The 16,538-nt window shown below is 43.5% G+C and overlaps 2 protein-coding genes across 2 annotated transcripts; both read right to left on the bottom strand.

Annotated features, from left to right (window-relative positions):
* Positions 1–299: 299 nt before the first annotated feature.
* clk2b (CDC-like kinase 2b) lies at positions 300–4,762 on the bottom strand. Its single transcript, XM_030071751.1, has 11 exons — positions 4,697–4,762; positions 3,721–3,811; positions 3,559–3,625; positions 3,344–3,460; positions 3,007–3,173; positions 2,209–2,303; positions 1,715–1,844; positions 1,538–1,620; positions 1,333–1,412; positions 1,146–1,236; positions 300–1,043 (listed from the first exon to the last, which is right to left on the bottom strand). Exons 1-11 carry the CDS (start codon positions 4,760–4,762, stop codon positions 861–863), a joined length of 1,170 nt encoding a protein of 389 aa, XP_029927611.1. The 3' UTR covers positions 300–860.
* A 1,270-nt stretch (positions 4,763–6,032) lies between these two features.
* Positions 6,033–16,248, bottom strand: LOC115373633 (meiotic recombination protein REC8 homolog). The gene is made up of 17 exons (XM_030072122.1): positions 16,106–16,248; positions 14,069–14,137; positions 13,839–13,981; positions 13,673–13,748; positions 13,451–13,571; positions 13,251–13,326; positions 12,077–12,144; positions 11,904–11,982; positions 11,654–11,783; positions 11,361–11,534; positions 11,066–11,238; positions 10,351–10,532; positions 10,138–10,186; positions 9,861–9,945; positions 9,615–9,731; positions 7,060–7,178; positions 6,033–6,559 (listed from the first exon to the last, which is right to left on the bottom strand). Exons 1-17 carry the CDS (start codon positions 16,159–16,161, stop codon positions 6,462–6,464), a joined length of 1,815 nt encoding a protein of 604 aa, XP_029927982.1. The 5' UTR covers positions 16,162–16,248; the 3' UTR covers positions 6,033–6,461.
* Between the last annotated feature and the right edge of the window lie 290 nt (positions 16,249–16,538).

The following is a 16,538-nucleotide window of genomic DNA, read 5'->3' as shown; positions in this document are numbered from 1 at the left end:
CACGGGTGAACCATTCACTGGGCGCGAAGCTGGAGTCTTAAATCAAAACACAAGAACAGACGAGCTCAGTTTATTAAATGACTAATCAAGTAAATCCATACAAAACATAATTACAAAATGCAGATAAAAATTACAAAAGGATGAGGCTATTATTTCTCTCTCCCTCTCCCTCTCTCTCTCTCTCTCTTTCCCTCTCTCTCTTTCCCTCCCTCTCTCTCTCTCTCTCTCTCTTTCCCTCTCTCTCTCTCTCCCTCTCTCTCTCTCTCTCTCTCTCTTTCTCTCTCTCTCCCCCCCCCTCTCCTCCCTCTTTCTTAGAATTTGTGCTTATGAGATTGTCATTCTATTTTACCATGGGTCAGATACTGGCCAGAGCTTATTTCACTGCCATTGTCTGTGTTATACTGCAGAGCAGGTGACCTCATGCACTGCCGCTTTAAACATACACACTGTAGGGACACCTGCACTACGCACAGAGTGCAACCAAAAAGGGCTGGAGACATACACCGAGAGACAGAGAGGAGGTAGATGGATAAAACTGTCTCTGGCGGTCATACCTGAAAATGGCTGGGAGAAAAAAACACCAGTTTGAGGAGTTCTGTTTCAAAACTAGACACTATTAAGAAAACTAGTCACCATTAAGAAAAAGGACAGCAATTCTTACAAAGTGATTCACAGCATAAAACGTATGCTACTTTTTAAAGGATCATAAACATCCTTAACTCTTGTATTTATAGCATGGTTCCTCTAAATTTTAGAGGACTTTTCCCCCTGCAAAACATATATATAGAGAGCATTTTGTAATAGACTTTGTCTATTGGCATTTAAGAGTCAGGCTTCAAGGGTCAAGTGGTTACTCAGGGTCATCTGCTGCTGTCACAGCTGTTCCTCCACTCTTGGCTCCCTCCCGGCTGAAAAAGGGGTCGGAAGAAGGGGTGACGCAGCGCAGAGGAGAGAGTGATGCGTTTTGAGGGCTCGTACTCCAACATCCTCTCCAGCAGATCAAAGAACTGAAGGTGCTCTGCTCCCTTTGACAACAAGTACCTCTGGAAAAAATGTGATAAAATGAACAACAAAAAAAAAAACATATTGATTGGCTCAGACAGGTAATGGCCTTTGTTGTGAATCAGGCAGTGAACTTAGCTCACCCTTAATGGTTTGCACTTTGCGTTCACGTAGCGTCCAGCCTTGGAGCTCTCAGTCCAGTCTAGACGGCCGTGGCAGAAGTACTTCTGTTTTCTGTGAAGAAGAAAAGACAAGAGTTTTCTTTGGTTAAGTACGTCGTTGTGTGTGTTTGTCTCTCTGTATGAATGAGTGTGTACATGCTTGTGTTACCTGCTCCTGTGAATCATCCTCTGGGGGATTGGTCCCTGTATTCTCTCCATCATGGCAAGATGTTCCTTATTGTCATGAGTCTGAGTTAGCATAAAGACAGTAAACTACACAAAGTGAGGCTAAATTCAACAAGGTTTTCATCACATAAGCCCATGGAAATTCCTCATTTCTTTGTGCTGAATATCATTATGATCATTCATTAGACCTGAAACAGTGTGAAGCCTTCGTAGTATTCGAACAGGATGCAGCCGATACTCCACACGTCACAGGGATGACTCCAACCCAACTCTACAGCAAGGGAGGGAGAGGAACCAAAACTTAAAAATAGTAGACGAGGTTGACAGTTTCTGGTTAGTTTCCAGTCTGAGTCAACAGCTCCTACCCAGAATGACTTCAGGCGCACGGTAGTGACGCGTGGAGATGACGACCGAGTGGTGTTCGTGGTCAAAGGTGGCGCTGCCAAAGTCAATGAGTCGCACTCTGGTATCTTTCAATCTTTTTTCGTCATGTTTCTAAAAAAAGACGAGAGGAGAAGTGACAGGAAACCATTTATATTTCATCTCATCTTCAAATAAAGTTGAGTTTGAACGATACCTCCTCAAGGCCCCTCAGCATTTCCACATTAAGGACAACACAACCATCAGTCTTCCTCTAGATGGATGAATATTTATGCATGTGTGCCTATAAAGAGGATGCATGTGGGTGGCGCAGAGGTTGTGCAGAGAGACAAATTTGCATGCAAATGGACGGCCATAAAGCAATCTCCCTTTTCTCCTCACATTAATCCCCGCTTATTTGACATCCTCACTGATTTGCTTTACCCTTGAGGGTCTGACCCCTCCCGCCTCTCTCCTTTTACCTGCCATTCCTCCTCACCTTCTCAGCGTTGTATACGAGGGTGTAGTCAGAGTTGACGAAGAGGATATTCTCTGGCTTCAGGTCTGTGTGAGTCAGCTTGTTGTCATGGAGAACTGCAGTGGTGACAGAGGGAGGGGCAGAGGAGAGAGAGAGAGAGAGGGGGAGAGAGAGACAGAGAAAGAGAGAGAGAGGCAGATGGATTTAACAAGAATAAGCCAACTCCATCCTCTGGATAACTTTATCTCCTGTCAAACAATCAGGCTCACTGGCAGATTTGTGAAGGAATATTAAAAGTTGTGCAAAAATGCAACCATCACTTGAGCTGCAACTGCAAATAAAAAATGTCACGTGAACTTAAAGACTTAACTTGATTTATCCATGAAAATTAACATGAGTATGCATTTTCTTTCTTTCTTTTTTTTTTTTTTTTAGTACCTAATTGCTTCCCACTCTTACAGTTACACACATTCTCATCTGGGAATTGCTCAGTGCAACTAACTAGTCGGCTGCCTTGGGTGATAAAAAAAAAAAAAAAAAAATAGGTTAAATGTCTAGCTCAAGAGCATCTTAGCAGGAGCTTCTCAGGAACTGTTTCTCCTTCACTTTCCATGCCCAAATTTTGCGAGCTGGTCTCAGGACTCAACAAGCTCTTGGTCATCAAATCAAGCTCCTCTAAACTTTTACAGTAACTTGACTGGTTGCTGCTACATCTGTGGAACTGCGCTAATAATCTGCTCGCCACCATCACTCACACTCATCCACAAGTAAAAGCAAAAGAGCAAGTAGTGCAATTAGTGCGGTGCACGCTGGACTCACAGTTGACAGCATGGCAGATCTGGTAGGCCATGTGTCGGATCTGGTTAATGGGGTAAGGGAGGAAGTTGTTCACTTTCAAGAAGTCAAAGGTGCTGAGCGCTAGCAGCTCAAAAGAGATGCACACATGGCCATAGTAGTTGAACCAGTCCAGCATCTGTACACACAGACTGATGGGCAGAAAAAAAAAAGAAAGAGAGAGGAATGGTACTTGGCAAGAGAGAGTGGCAAAGAGGGAGAAAAGAAGCTATGAGATGCACAAGATAGAAAGAGAGAAACATTACGACAAGGAAGACTAATCCTGCTCAGGAGATGTGGCTCTGCATCACACTTTACTTACTGTTTGCTGTGTGGGTCTTTCTCTCTGATCTTCTCCAGGACATTGATTTCCAGTTTGGCTGCCTCTCTGTATTTTTCCAGGTTCTTAATGATCTTGAGAGCTGTAGGTGCCCCACCTCTGTGTGTTTAATTATTAAAACAGTAAAGGCTCTGCAGATAATACATGTTACATACCGTATTGATCCAAAATACAGAATGCAGAATGCAGCAAATTACCTGCCATGATCCACACATTGTACCACCTTCCCAAACGTCCCCTCACCTAAAGTGTTGATGATCTCGTCTGTAAGACAGACAGAAGACAAACAGACAGAGCAGAATGAAGCAGTGCCATTGCTGTGGTGGAGGCGAAAGACTTAAAACTGAAACGAGACCTACATCTATCTTGGAGGACATCTCCTCTTTTGTAAATCAGGTGACCGTTCTCGGTGTCCCTGCCGTTCTTGCCTGGAGGCTCGCTGCTGCTCCGCTGGGGTTAGGAATAAACAAAAGTGTGACAGGTGAAGCAAAAGCGGCAAAACATCAGGAGGATCAAACCGACCCTGTTTCTGTCTTCACCGTTCAGTCACAGATGATGAAATGGAGAATGCCTGGCACTGAGCGACCTCTGACATCTGGGCCTTTTGGGGCAAAGGTCAACGGCTGGACCAAACCCTCGCTCTGACCAAAGGATTCAAATGTACACACCGACACATACATGCACTGAAAACAGCTGTGCTATCATCACCTACAAGGGCGCTCTCTTTCAAGTATTATTACCTAAATCCTCCGACCCAACTCTGCCATGCTGACAGCGATAGGCATTGTGTAAGAGTATGAATTAATTAAGTGAGGTTGACCCTATAATGTCCTGAGCCTCTTCTAAAGACAGTTAATAAGAAATGCCAAATGACTTCTTGGCCTCCATGGAGAAGCTGCGGCTCTATTTCCATCGACATTCTGAGACTGTTATTAATATCAGAAGCCCAGCATGTGCTGAGGAGACATTTACCGCAGGACAGGGGGCTTACCGAGTATACAGTACACAAAGTAGGGCTACAAGATAGACTGTACACAAAAGCACAATACCTATAAGCCATACCTGTAAACACACAAACACAGGATAGACTGCAATTTGTTGTTCAAAGAAACTTTGTGCTGAGAGCTCCTGAAAGCCAAGATTAAATTAAATCACGCAGCCGGTAAGCCAAACTACAAAGTCAAACTGAGCTTAGGTTTAGCACGCTATGTTGATGTTTCCAGGTCAAACAGGAGGACGAAATGGAATAGTAGTTGAAAGAAACAAACAAACATAAGGAGTAGATAGGAGAACATAAATATACACATAAGCATGCAGAGAAATAGATATACTCACAGACAGGCAGAGGCAAATACAATCCAGAAAACCCTTAAAGAGAGAATAGAGCTCAGGCTTTCCCATTACGCAGAACTGCAGAGCCAGAGAGAGAAGACAGGAGTGTGTGAGGACAGAGAGAGAAGGTGATGCAGAGAGGCAGTGGGAAGGTTAGGGAGAGTGGAAGGAGAAGCAAAAAAAAAAAAAAAAAGACAAGGATGAGAGGAGGAGGAGGAGGAGGAGGACAGAGGGGAGCTGGGAGCTGAGGACAGACGACGACAGAGGAAGATACGATATAATTTAGAGCAGTGACACAGAAAAACAAGACAGGACATGGAGTTGTGACACAGCAAAAAATAGCCTGGGAGATAGTCAGCAGAAAGCAGTGGGAAAAGGAGAGACAAAATAAGTAATAGCAAACAACTCAGTGCCACTAGAAAAAAAAAACTTCAGAGGAACAAACAGAGCACCAGAAAAGAGGACAAGGCACCTTAAGTGAAGCAACAGACAGAAACAAGGTGACAGACAGAAAGAGAGGGCAGGAATGAGAGGGAAAGAGAGGAGGTGAAAGAGAGAGAAACAGAAAAAGAGAATGAGAGAGAGCTGAGACAGATGCTAATAATAAACTCTGGTCACCCCACCCCTGAGAAAGTCTTCAAACTAGAATCAAGACATGGTGAAGGGAGGAGGAGGAGGACAGATCCAGTTTCGCCCAACTTCACTTCTCCTTGCACCTCCTTAACCCCCGCGGTATGTTTTCCCACACCTGTCCTGCTCCGTATACTGCAGAGACCGCTTCATTATAGATGCTCGCTGTACAGAAATAATTAGGTTTGCGCAAAAGTCTGTTCGTTCAAGGTCGACCAGTCACTGGGCTGCCCAAACAAAGGCTTAGTCTAGAAAGGCCTGGATTTAAAATAGCTTGCAGGCAAAAGAATCAGTTTCTTGGCTATCTGAATAATGAATGCTTAATCAGTTTCTCCTTACATTTAGAATAAAGGCGAAGAGAAATGGGAATGAATGATGAAACTTTAATATTTAAAACATACTTAAAACAACCGTAAAGTATACTTGAAAGAGCTTTCCACAAACTTTAGAAAATTGGTGGATTACAGAAAACACTGGCATCATCACCATAGAAAGATGAATAAGCTTTAGAATTTTAAATTAATATTTTAAATACAAAATTAATAAATACATTCGATAAAATGAATAAGCTTAGTCAAATAGCTGGCTGTTGAATGATTAGCCCATTGTTGGGAATAAACATATGAAGCCTGTGTGAATTGTTTAATTTCACAGTTTGTGTTTAAAGGCATGAGTTGACTTGAACGATGACACACACTGTTATGTCAGCACAGAATAAATTACAACAAGATCATTAATTTAACATATAAAATAAAAATATAACATTAAAAACTGGTTAAAACAACATCCAAAATGGAATGAATTTGACTGAGCTCATAGGCCACAAAAGTAAACAGGACCACAATAACAAACCCATGTCTCTGAAAATGTAATGACATGAAGTATAAAATCTTTTAAAAACGTTAAAACAGTACAATAATTTCAAACATGCAAACAAGAGTCATCATTAAATAACTCCATGGGAAGATTAAACACAAATAGTGGGCTATCCCCTGCAGTCAAATTGCTCGAATTGCAATATCTGAAAAGAAATCTTGCAAAGAGAACCTAATTTTTCACTCTGAAAAAAGTGTTTGAAGTGAGTGTGAACATTTGAGTGACACGTGAACGTCTCTCAAGTTTTCCACCTATGAACAAGTCACAGGTCCCCCTCCTCATAGCTGGGTCCAGGTGAAATCCTGATGTCACCGTAAGGCTCATCTTGCTCCACATGCAGCCTCCTGGTCGATACACTCTCTGCACGCACGCACACACAAACACACACACACACACACATGCACCATGCACGTTCAAATAAATTCTCTCTTTTTTTGGGGGGGTAATTCTGCTTGATTAGACAGACAGGATAGACATGCAGTAGGGGGCCTGACACCGAATAGTCAGTGTCAGAGAAATGCGTGAGACAGTATAGCAACAGCAACTCAAACAGTGTTTCCTGGCAGCAAAGGTTGCCAGGTTAAACTCTCTTTCACGGATTATAGTACGTCATGCATCTGTGCCCGTGCTCTTGATATCATTGATGTGAATGACAAAGGCCTCACTCGTCATTTGGTATTTGCGAACCTGATGCCGAGGCAAGCCCAAAGGAAAAGGGCACGTTTGCCAACTTGCTGACCTCATGTGCTGTTATCAACTCAACACTATTTTAAACTGGGGAACAGGACCATTAGATGATACCTGAAGGAGGGAGGGGGTGGGCGGTGGTAGTGGTGGTGGGGAGGGGGGATTATGCTTACCCAAGAGTCTCCAGAAGCTGTTGCTGACCGTTCTGCGGTCAACCCCTGGTGGCAGCAGAGAGTGGAAAAGGACAGGAGCCACATGATGCTCTGCAAACTCTGCAAGATCCGGCATGATCCTGCACATAAGATATATGACTTAGACATGTAGCTGTGTAACACGTTAGGGCTGCAGGCTGGGGAGCATGTATGGAAGCACCAAGTGTCTTCAGACAAAACCAAACCAACGCTTAATGCCGTCTCCATGTGAATGAACACTGTCTGATGTGTGGACAGAAGCCAGGCGGCTCGGTGTTTTAAGGTGCATACCATGTGAGCATTTAAATCTGGTTTAAATCTGGCCCACCATGCCCTCCCCTCTCTCTCTCTCTCCTACTCCTTCCGGTCTCTCTACACCCTCGGATATCCAGGAGAGACACAAGACGCCCCCTCCAAAAAACGTAAATGAGACTTGAGCTGTCTTTACACAGCTGACCTGATTTAAAAAAAAAAAAAAATGCCATAGCAGAGCCAGAATAAAACATGATCAATTTCAGCAAACATTCCACCTTCAGTCTGGTCTGATCATCTTAACAGTGCGAGAGGGGCATCTGTCACAACCACTGGATGTCATGAAACAATAGGCTTTGTCTTGTGGATGGTTATTATGTGTTATCATTTCAAAACTGAGCCGTTCACATGTCTGCTGGATTCAAGATGTTAATAATATTTAATATAATATTTGGTGTTTTTCCTGCTGTGATTTTCAGCACCTCTCCCACACCTCAAGCATTCGGCAACTGACTGTTCACTACATTTTCCATCTGAGCCCAACTTCCACATGCACCTGATTGAACACACAGGTGATAGAACATTTGATGGTTATCATGATGGTTACTATGGTAACTGTGGCATTTTGCACAGGCAATCCTCCAGATTTTCTTTCCACAAAACAAATATTGGGTTATCTGGCTCAGCCTGTATGGACAGATATTCCACTGATTCTGTGAGCTTAGATGAATGATATCTGGTACCATTTAGGCAGAAAAAACCTTCCCCCCTCTGGTTATGCAACCAGTCATCATCTCATATCCTCAATGCTAGAAGTAATCCTCTGAAATTAACATAATTCTACAATCATCAATTTCATGTCAACTTATAATTCCATCTTCAAAATAAATATGGGACTGGGTAACAATGACAGTAATAGTCTGCAATATTAACAGTAATACACTGTTACTGTTAAATATTTGGAATCAAATGTAGTGATCGTTTTATAGCATTTAGCCCCTTTGACCACAATACACTCTCCTCTGTTTGCTAAGTGCTCAGCTCTGTGCCTGACTGCACAAAAGACTGTACTGCACTCTTTTTCTGTCTCTCAAAAGTCAATGGCTGTGGAGCGGCGTGCTCTCTCTCTAGGCTTTTTCTGGCTTTTCTCTGAAGTCAGGCTATTTTAACCAAATCAGCACAGATTTTCGTGACATAATCAAATATTCTTTGGCCGCCATTGTTGAGCGGACCAGCAAAATGGCCATTCAAGAGTTTAGACCGGAGATAACATCAAAACTGCAGGACAACGCTGAGACAATCTGGCTTGACTAAATTATCAGCAAACAAAAATAAAAACACCTCAGTTATTGGAAAGAAACCACCAAATCCCCAAATTAAACTGCAATGCTATTTGGCCCTAATAAGAGAGTATAAATCCGCAGATTGTCTGCCAGTTTTGACCGACAGCTATGTGAGGACGACAGTGACGAGGTCCAGGCTCAGTGACGCCACAGACAGGAGAAGACATTGAAAAAGACACTGAAAAACATGGCTCCCATCAGAAGACAGGCTATGTGATCAATGTCAAATGAATGTGCCTGAGACAAAATGCGTTTCCTGACACAATGTGAAAAATAAAAAGATATAGAAGAAATCTGAAGCTGCCCTATTTCCCAGTGGATTTCCAGCAGCTCCCAGAAGACACCTAACTGCCCCTCCTATTAGGAGAGCGGACAGAGAGCTCTTAATGTGGCAGCCTGCACCAGCGGGAGAGACAGGGGTTGACACCAATGCCACCAATTCAATGCTTTACTTACGCAAATACCTGTGAGTATGTATATTTAAATAAGTGAGGACAAATATGTCTATTGCTTTTGAGCAGGGGTGGGCAACCATGTGCCATGGAGAGCCGAGAGGCTGCAGGTTTTCTTTCCAACCAAAAACTCCACCAGCTGATTTCACTGATTAGTCCCTGCTCTCTGCTTGAAGGTGAGGTAATCAGTGAAATCACCTGCTGGAGTTTGTGGTTGGAAAGAAAACCTGCAGCCTCTCGGCTCTCCATGGCACATGGTTGCCCACCCCTGCTTTTGAGTATCATTTCTTGTTTGTTTTATACTGATGTTATTCAATTATTTGTTTGTTTTCCCAAATTCTTATTTATATATCTTGCCTTGGCAAGTATGATCAACAAGTGTTCTGCTTGTCATGCCAATAGAGCACCAGTGAATCAGTGTTTTGACGGCTCAGGCTGAGAGCTGCTGAGACAGAGGGCCAGCAGAGGGTGTGGTGGTCACAGTCGTTACCCAGACACGTCAGCATCGGGGCCGCGCTCAGGAGACTCGTCTTCTGCTGTCCCCAGCACTGCCTCCACCTCCTCTGGGATGTCCTGCAGTCTAGACACAGACCTGGAGACAGGCGACCTACAAACACACACACACACGCGCACGCACACACACACACACACACACACACACACATGCACATAAGAATGACTGAATACACCCACAAATCCACTCCACACACACTCCACATCTGTCTTCATCACCTACTCTCTGCTCTCCGGTGTCCCCAGGGGCGAAATCTCTCTAGACAGTTCTTTCTGATCAGAGACCTCCAGGGAGAGAATATCTGGGCCTGGAGAAACACACACACACACACGCACGCACGCACGCACGCACGCACGCACGCACGCACGCACGCACGCACGCACGCACGCACGCACGCACGCACGCACGCACTACTCTGTTGTCTGCTGGTTTGTAGTGTGCATCTCCTCTGTGGAGGGATTATTATGTACAGTGTTGCAGTACTTTACACAAGGATTACCTGAAATTTCAGGAAGAAACAATTCTGATTCTGCCATCTCTCTAGGGACCTAAATTCACACACACACACACACACACACACACACACACACACACACACACACACACACACACACACAGTTATGAATTTTCGCATTACAGTGTGTCTTTGTCCAAACAGGCTTGGCAGACATTCCCACCTGAACTGCACAAACACAAAAACGCCCTTCCACACCTCTTCAGAGCTCAGCTCCTGTGTCTCCTGCTCCCTCTGGGCCATGCTGGCTCTCTCTTGCTCTCTCTCCCTGTCGGAGTCGGTGGAGTCAGGCCCTCTCTCCCCGACCTGCAGGTCCAACCCAGAGAGAGGTGTGATGACAGCAGCCGGTCTCCATAGCAACTGCAGCGCCTCAGGCAAGACTGCAGAGGACAGAGAACACAATGTTAGCTCAAGGTTTATTTATTTAAGGTTATTCCACTCACTTCTAGTAAAAATAGGTGTAGGGTGCAGTCAGGTGATGTGTGTGCCAATTCAACATCAATACACTGTTGCCTCATTAAATTTGAGAAGATATCTCACCACCGACAAATAAAACCATCGCTAAGAAGATAAGCAGCCACTACCAGTCTCGACTTCTTTCTGCCACATTACATTATAGCATAAAGGGTGATTTCTTTACCACTGGTGTGGAATAGGGGCCAATCTACGTGACCATGGTCAGATATGCACAGCATAATTGTATTGCAGTTAAATTGACAATGATATTTTTAATGCAAAAAAGTGAAATGTAACGATTTAAATGTGCAGATGCACGAATTTGGCAAAGCAATCAAATGACACTAAAGTGTATGTAATGATGAAAGTCATTTTTACTAGTTTACTGGAGTTTTGGGGGTTTCAGACAACAGTCTGGAGGGTACATGACTGTACATTAGGCACAAGTGTTACTGACAGATGCAGGGATTGTTGAGGAGGTCAGCAGCGGGAAGCAGCCTGCGAGAGGGAGACAGGGGGAAAAGTGGACTCTTGGTCTCAGTCAGAGGGTTGTTGATCTGCTGCTGCAGCACCTCCTGGGACAGCTGGGTCTCTGGGTCAAAGAAGGTCAGCTGCCTCCTCCTCCTCATCCTCACCACTGGAATAGGTATATCCTGAAGAGGGGTGAACAGGAGAGAAGTACAAAAAACATTTTCTTAAATTCATCAGAATTTTCCTCTGGCTTCAAAATACTAAGAACACATACCCGTAACTCTGGGCTTGGCCTTTTTTGTCTTGGGCGCCGCTCTTCCCCAGATGGGGATGGGGGCATGGGCAAAGGTGGTGGGGTTTGCTCCTCTGCTGGGGGGGCAGGCCTCTCCATGGGCAGGCCTGGCTCCTCCTGGACCAGCACCATGGCATCTTCACTGGAAACAGTGGGCTGCAATCTGATACAGTGAGAGTTACAGATGGTCAGTGTGTGAGTGTGTGTGTGTGTGTGTGTGTGTGTGTGTGTGTATCTGCCTGTGTTTGTGTTGATGTGTCCAGCTGCATCAAGATAATTTACTCAATAGTGGATCGTGTGAGCTCTTTTGTTTGCACTCCCTCCATGTCTGCCACTCTCCCTTCACGTTCCCTTTCCATCTCACTCTCTTCCTCTCCCTCTGTCACTCCTTCTGTCCGTAGCTCCATATCTCCTTGAAGAAGTGGAAAAAATAAGGTCACATCCCTCTGACTGCCCTTTGTTGCTGAAATCCCATACTTTTTTTCCCTTGTCTTCCAGGAAACAAAAAACAGGCGTAACCTCTGCGACTCACCCTCTGGGAAGTGATCAGCTTGGGCCAACAGGAGGTCAACAGTATCTGGAGAATGATCTCCAAACTCCACCCAATCAAACTAGCATTGATGCAAAACAACAGAAGAGGAGAAGTGTGGATGGATGGAGTGGAATAACGGGAATTTAGATATAATTGCATGTCTGTGTGTGTACCTCTGAAGCGGGTATACTGGCAGGGTCTCTGTCTCTCAGAGTGATGCTGTCAGTAGGAGCCATCATGCCTGGGAAAGACGGAGGAGTAGGGACAAAGTTTTGACATCAACAGAGGGGGCAAAAGGTTTGAGGCCACATCATACCGACCGGCATTTATGTTCTTGTGTGCCGCCTGTCTTCAGCTACATAACACTTCCTTACGCAACAACCTCAGGCACCTATCAGTGTGTTGAAGCCTGACTGCACTGCACTGTCTCTGCTGGGTCCTGAACCTCTGCTATGATCTGGACTGCATCTGCCTGGCTCGACTCAACCCGGCTGGCAGACGTTCCTGGACACATTTTTGCACATTGGCTACTTCCTGTCTGTAAAGCTGCACGCTTGCACATCTGCTACGTCTGATAATCCCATTACGGGGGTGTCCAGCATCGCGTGCTTGCAAACCTGGCATATTGTTGGATCGCAAATTAAATAGAAACATCTGTGAATCTGATAGCGGTCAACACAATGTAAAAACCTCCAAGCCTGTAGGAGCTCTGTGTTAGCAGTTTTGCTCCAGTTTTCAATTTGGCTGCAAATGATAATCTGTTAAGCTGCATGTTGTAATAACTTGTATTGTAATAACTTGTCAACATGTAACAAAATGTCATTCTAAACGGGTCAAAAGGTGCACTCAGCACAGTGCAGATCTCTGCCAGAATTTAGCACTCAGTTATGGTGTAAAACAGGTTTTTCAAAGGATTTGCAATCACCACTAGCACAAGAAGTCCTTGATCATACAGTCATAACTGTGCACAAAATATATTAGGCTGATAGGCCCAGTAGTATGTGAGATTGGCTATGGACTGACACACAGACAGATACATACAACCTAATGCATGATCCCCCCGAGGCTGACTACCTACATCACAGTCAAACCATGTTTCACCCCTTCTAAAGCAAAGAGAGAAACATGTTTGCCAAGTCATGGTATGGTTTAAGAGGTTTTATTTTCATTTTCAGCTCATTTCGAGGGACATTTTTCTACAGTTTAAGTTATTACATTACCTGGGTATCACAGTTAGTTGCTATAGTGCTCTTTGATGTGATTCTGTCTATTTTCTGCAACTGCAATAACACAATTTTCCCTTAAGGTCATTACACTTTCATGTTATGTTTTGTTACGTCATCTTACTATCTTCTGCTGGAGAAGCACGACTGGTTGGTTGAGGCTGCTCAGGAGAGGCTCCTCTCATACGCTCCTGGCCCATCTGAGAGACAAATGGTAACAGGCAAACAGGTTACAAGCTGTTAATTTCCGATTTTCCAGCTTCACTTTCACTTATAACAACTGTTGACTGGTCATTGTCATCTAGCCTTTGGAGATATGGGTACCTGTATCAGTGTATTGGGACTGGGCAGGGCTTCCTGAAAGTGCATGACTCCAAATAAGGGGTCCGGGGCTCCCTCTGTCTCCTCCAGGAGGGCCAGTGCATCAGGGAAGAGCAGAGCTTGTCTATGAGAAATTGGTAATGCACAGTGGTGGGTTAGAGGAATAATTAGATGCATGTTAGTGCAGGGAAATGCAGAACATGTTGTGTTGCCGGCTTTACCCACCTGGTTTGGTCATCGATGTCAATCTTCTCGGAGATTTTGTGCTTCACCAGCCGACCCACAACAGTCTGAAGATCCTCTAGAAGGACAGGACACCCTTGTACACAGATGGACCCAGGAGAAGTACACTTATCTTAACATTTCGATTCAAATCTGTCAATGCCCTTACCCAGTAGAATGGCACACTGACGATGGTAGACAACAATGACGCCATACTGGAGCTGGGAGGATAAGTAGAGGGAGAACCGGGGTTGTGGCAGGCCTGGTCGAGGTGCTGGGATCAGCTGCAGCACGTAGTTCATGATGTTAACACTGTATGGATGATAGTTTTATGGTAACTCCTGGGCTCAGAGTTTAGCCAGTTAAAAATATGTAGAGACAGATCGACCAACTTCTTACCAGGTGCTTGTAACATTCACTTTTAGGAAATCCCGACGAGGGACTTTGATGCCTTTTGTAGCGACAAGCCTATAAACGGGCACAGGTTAAATCCATTATCAAACATTCACGCACTAATAAAGTAATTCAGATTCTGTTGAGGGTTTAGGTCAAATAACAATATTGTTGTATTACAATCTGTTTCTGTATATACAATCTTGCCTCCTTCTTTATTAATAATGATAAATAATGTTAAAAAGGAATCAAAAGGTGTGAGACCTCTATCAGCAAAGAGTAAGAATTACAACACAGTCAGACCAGTTTCTTGCACAGCCTCAACATCCCTCTGAGGAAACCTACTTCAGGTAGAAAGCCTACTGGTCCAAAACACCTCATAATGAGGCAGCTGTTAACCAATCAGAGCCATCGGCCAGGTAAATCTTCCAAGCTGCCTTGGTGACCAACCAGGGCTGCCCCTCCCATCTCACTTCCAGTTTTCACAGTTTTCTAAACAGAGCTCTAAGCAAGCCAACTTCTTGGTTTGGCTGCTGTGTTTACATGCTGATCATTGATGTGTTTACCAGAACTGCACCTGCGCTGTCTCAGAGATCAACCCCCTGCACACTCACACAAAAATTCCTACTGCGCACAAGAAAAACATAAACTGTTCTGGCAATCCAAATCATTAAACTGGATGATGCTTAACCTCTGGAAAAAATTAAATACTGTCTATAAAAGGTCCCCAGGAAAAAATCAAAAAGAGGAGATAATATTCCTATTGGCACTTACAGTGTGTCTGAGGAACTCAATAATGTGCCTGGAGTGACCTTATTGTACTATTATATGTTTTATGAAAAAAGATTTTAAGCTAAAAGTAATCCAAGAGGACTATAGATATTTTTTACAGTTATTTTTTTAAAGAGGAAGACAGAAAGGCAGAAAACTTCACAAGTCAATGAACCACTTAACTAGGAGCAGTACTTGATTCAGAAGTTTTAAGGAGATGTCATAAAGTGAGCTTCTTTGAGGTTTTGCAAAGACTTCTTAGGCTGATAACTGAAAATGATCATTATTTTAACTGACCCCAAAGCTTTGAACCCATACAGTGGAAATCACATAGCAATCCTGGTGAATTACAGAGGAGGCCAAACTTTAGAAAAGCCTCAAAAGCACAATGTGGGACTGTTGTCATAAACATTTTTTGTATTGATTCTAAGGCTATAAAAAATAATGTGACAATTTTTGATTTAAAGAAAAGAGCCCGGCATTTACATAAAAGGGTTGCCAATACAACCTCTGAATGTTAAAATCAGTCCCTTTTTTATGGAGTCGTTCCATTTGATCAACTAGAGGAAAAACAGTGAGGAAACCAAGTTTCCATCATGGAGCTACCTGGATAATTTGGCGGGCAAGGCTCTGGCTCTTGTACACTGGTATTTTAAAAAAAGGCCTGCAGCCCATTTTAAAGAGACTGAGCTAATGTAAACTGATGGCACCCAAGTTCTCCTGTAAATTAACATGAATTACATGTGCAACTTTGAATACACCTGCCTCAATAAGTCCAAATCTGATGCTGGTAGTAGCTTTCACAACGGAGAGTAAAAATCAAGTGGGGAAAAAGTCAGAAAGCTACATCTAAAAAACAATCATAGCAGTTTTAGCAGGATGAGTGCACAAAAGGAAATAACCTGCACAGTTATTTGATCTATATCACAAGGAAAAACAGCATTCCTTGTACCTGAACAAGCCTCCCTCTTTTTTTTTCAAAGCCAATGGGCCACCACTTACCATCTTGATCAGCATTTTTACACACAAGGCTTTGCAGATTTTTTTTTTCAGCTAAGCTACTAACAAAAAGGTGGTACACTGTAACTTATTCCAGTGTGAGGTAAGACGTCTTTACACGAAAGAGGGTGAAAAATAACATCTGAAGGTCACCATAACCTCACTATGGAGAGCCACAAACACACTGCAGGCCCTCATCGTGGATTATGGAGCCTGTGGTGCTGTCAGTCAGACTGAAGGTGGCTAATCTGTTGTGGATCCATTTTCACTCACCAGATTGTAGAGAAGCATCCCGTATGACGCCTCAGGACTTCTGGATAGTAAAACATCTCAGCAAATCTTTTCTGATTATTTCTTTAAAATAATAATAATAATGCAAGGAAATTACATATAAGGCACGAATTAACAATCTGAAACGCGTTAAATGATGCTACGAGTAGGTTCTTTTTTGTTGTTCAAACCTACTGACCCCTTCAAATCAAACGGGACATCAAAAGCTCAGACTCGTTTTGGTTGCTGTGTTTACATTGCCGATTTTTTTTTTTTTTTTTTTTTTTTTCTGTGCCAATGATGCACCTGCAAACTGAGTTTTCCTTTTTTTCCCCTTTCTTTTCCTGACATAAATTACTCTCATTCATGGCAAAATTAAAATGTTGCAATTATAATTATTAAGCAGGGCACTTACTATATGTCTAAAAAAAAAAAA

Source organism: Myripristis murdjan, chromosome 16, assembly GCF_902150065.1.
Source record: "Myripristis murdjan chromosome 16, fMyrMur1.1, whole genome shotgun sequence".
Lineage (NCBI taxonomy): Eukaryota > Metazoa > Chordata > Actinopteri > Holocentriformes > Holocentridae > Myripristis > Myripristis murdjan.
Note: the sequence above shows the minus strand (reverse complement) of the source record. Positions and strands in the feature narration are given on the sequence as shown.

Bases quoted from the DNA above. Each gene is read 5' to 3' on its own strand.
- clk2b (XM_030071751.1), bottom strand. From the start codon at position 4,762: ATGGGAAAGCCTGAGCTCTATTCTCTCTTTAAGGGTTTTCTGGATTGT. The intron at 2,304-3,006 runs GTGAGTCCAGCG...TCACCACTGCAG, and splicing joins GATCTGCCATGCTGTCAACT to TTCTCCATGACAACAAGCTG. The intron at 1,237-1,332 runs GTAACACAAGCA...TCTTCTTCACAG, and splicing joins AGGATGATTCACAGGAGCAG to AAAACAGAAGTACTTCTGCC.
- LOC115373633 (XM_030072122.1), bottom strand. From the start codon at position 16,161: ATGTTTTACTATCCAGAAGTCCTGAGGCGTCATACGGGATGCTTCTCT. The intron at 10,533-11,065 runs GTCAGTAACACT...TGTCCTCTGCAG, and splicing joins CCTCAACAATCCCTGCATCT to TCTTGCCTGAGGCGCTGCAG. The intron at 10,187-10,350 runs GTGTGGAAGGGC...GTGTGAATTTAG, and splicing joins AGGAGCTGAGCTCTGAAGAG to GTCCCTAGAGAGATGGCAGA.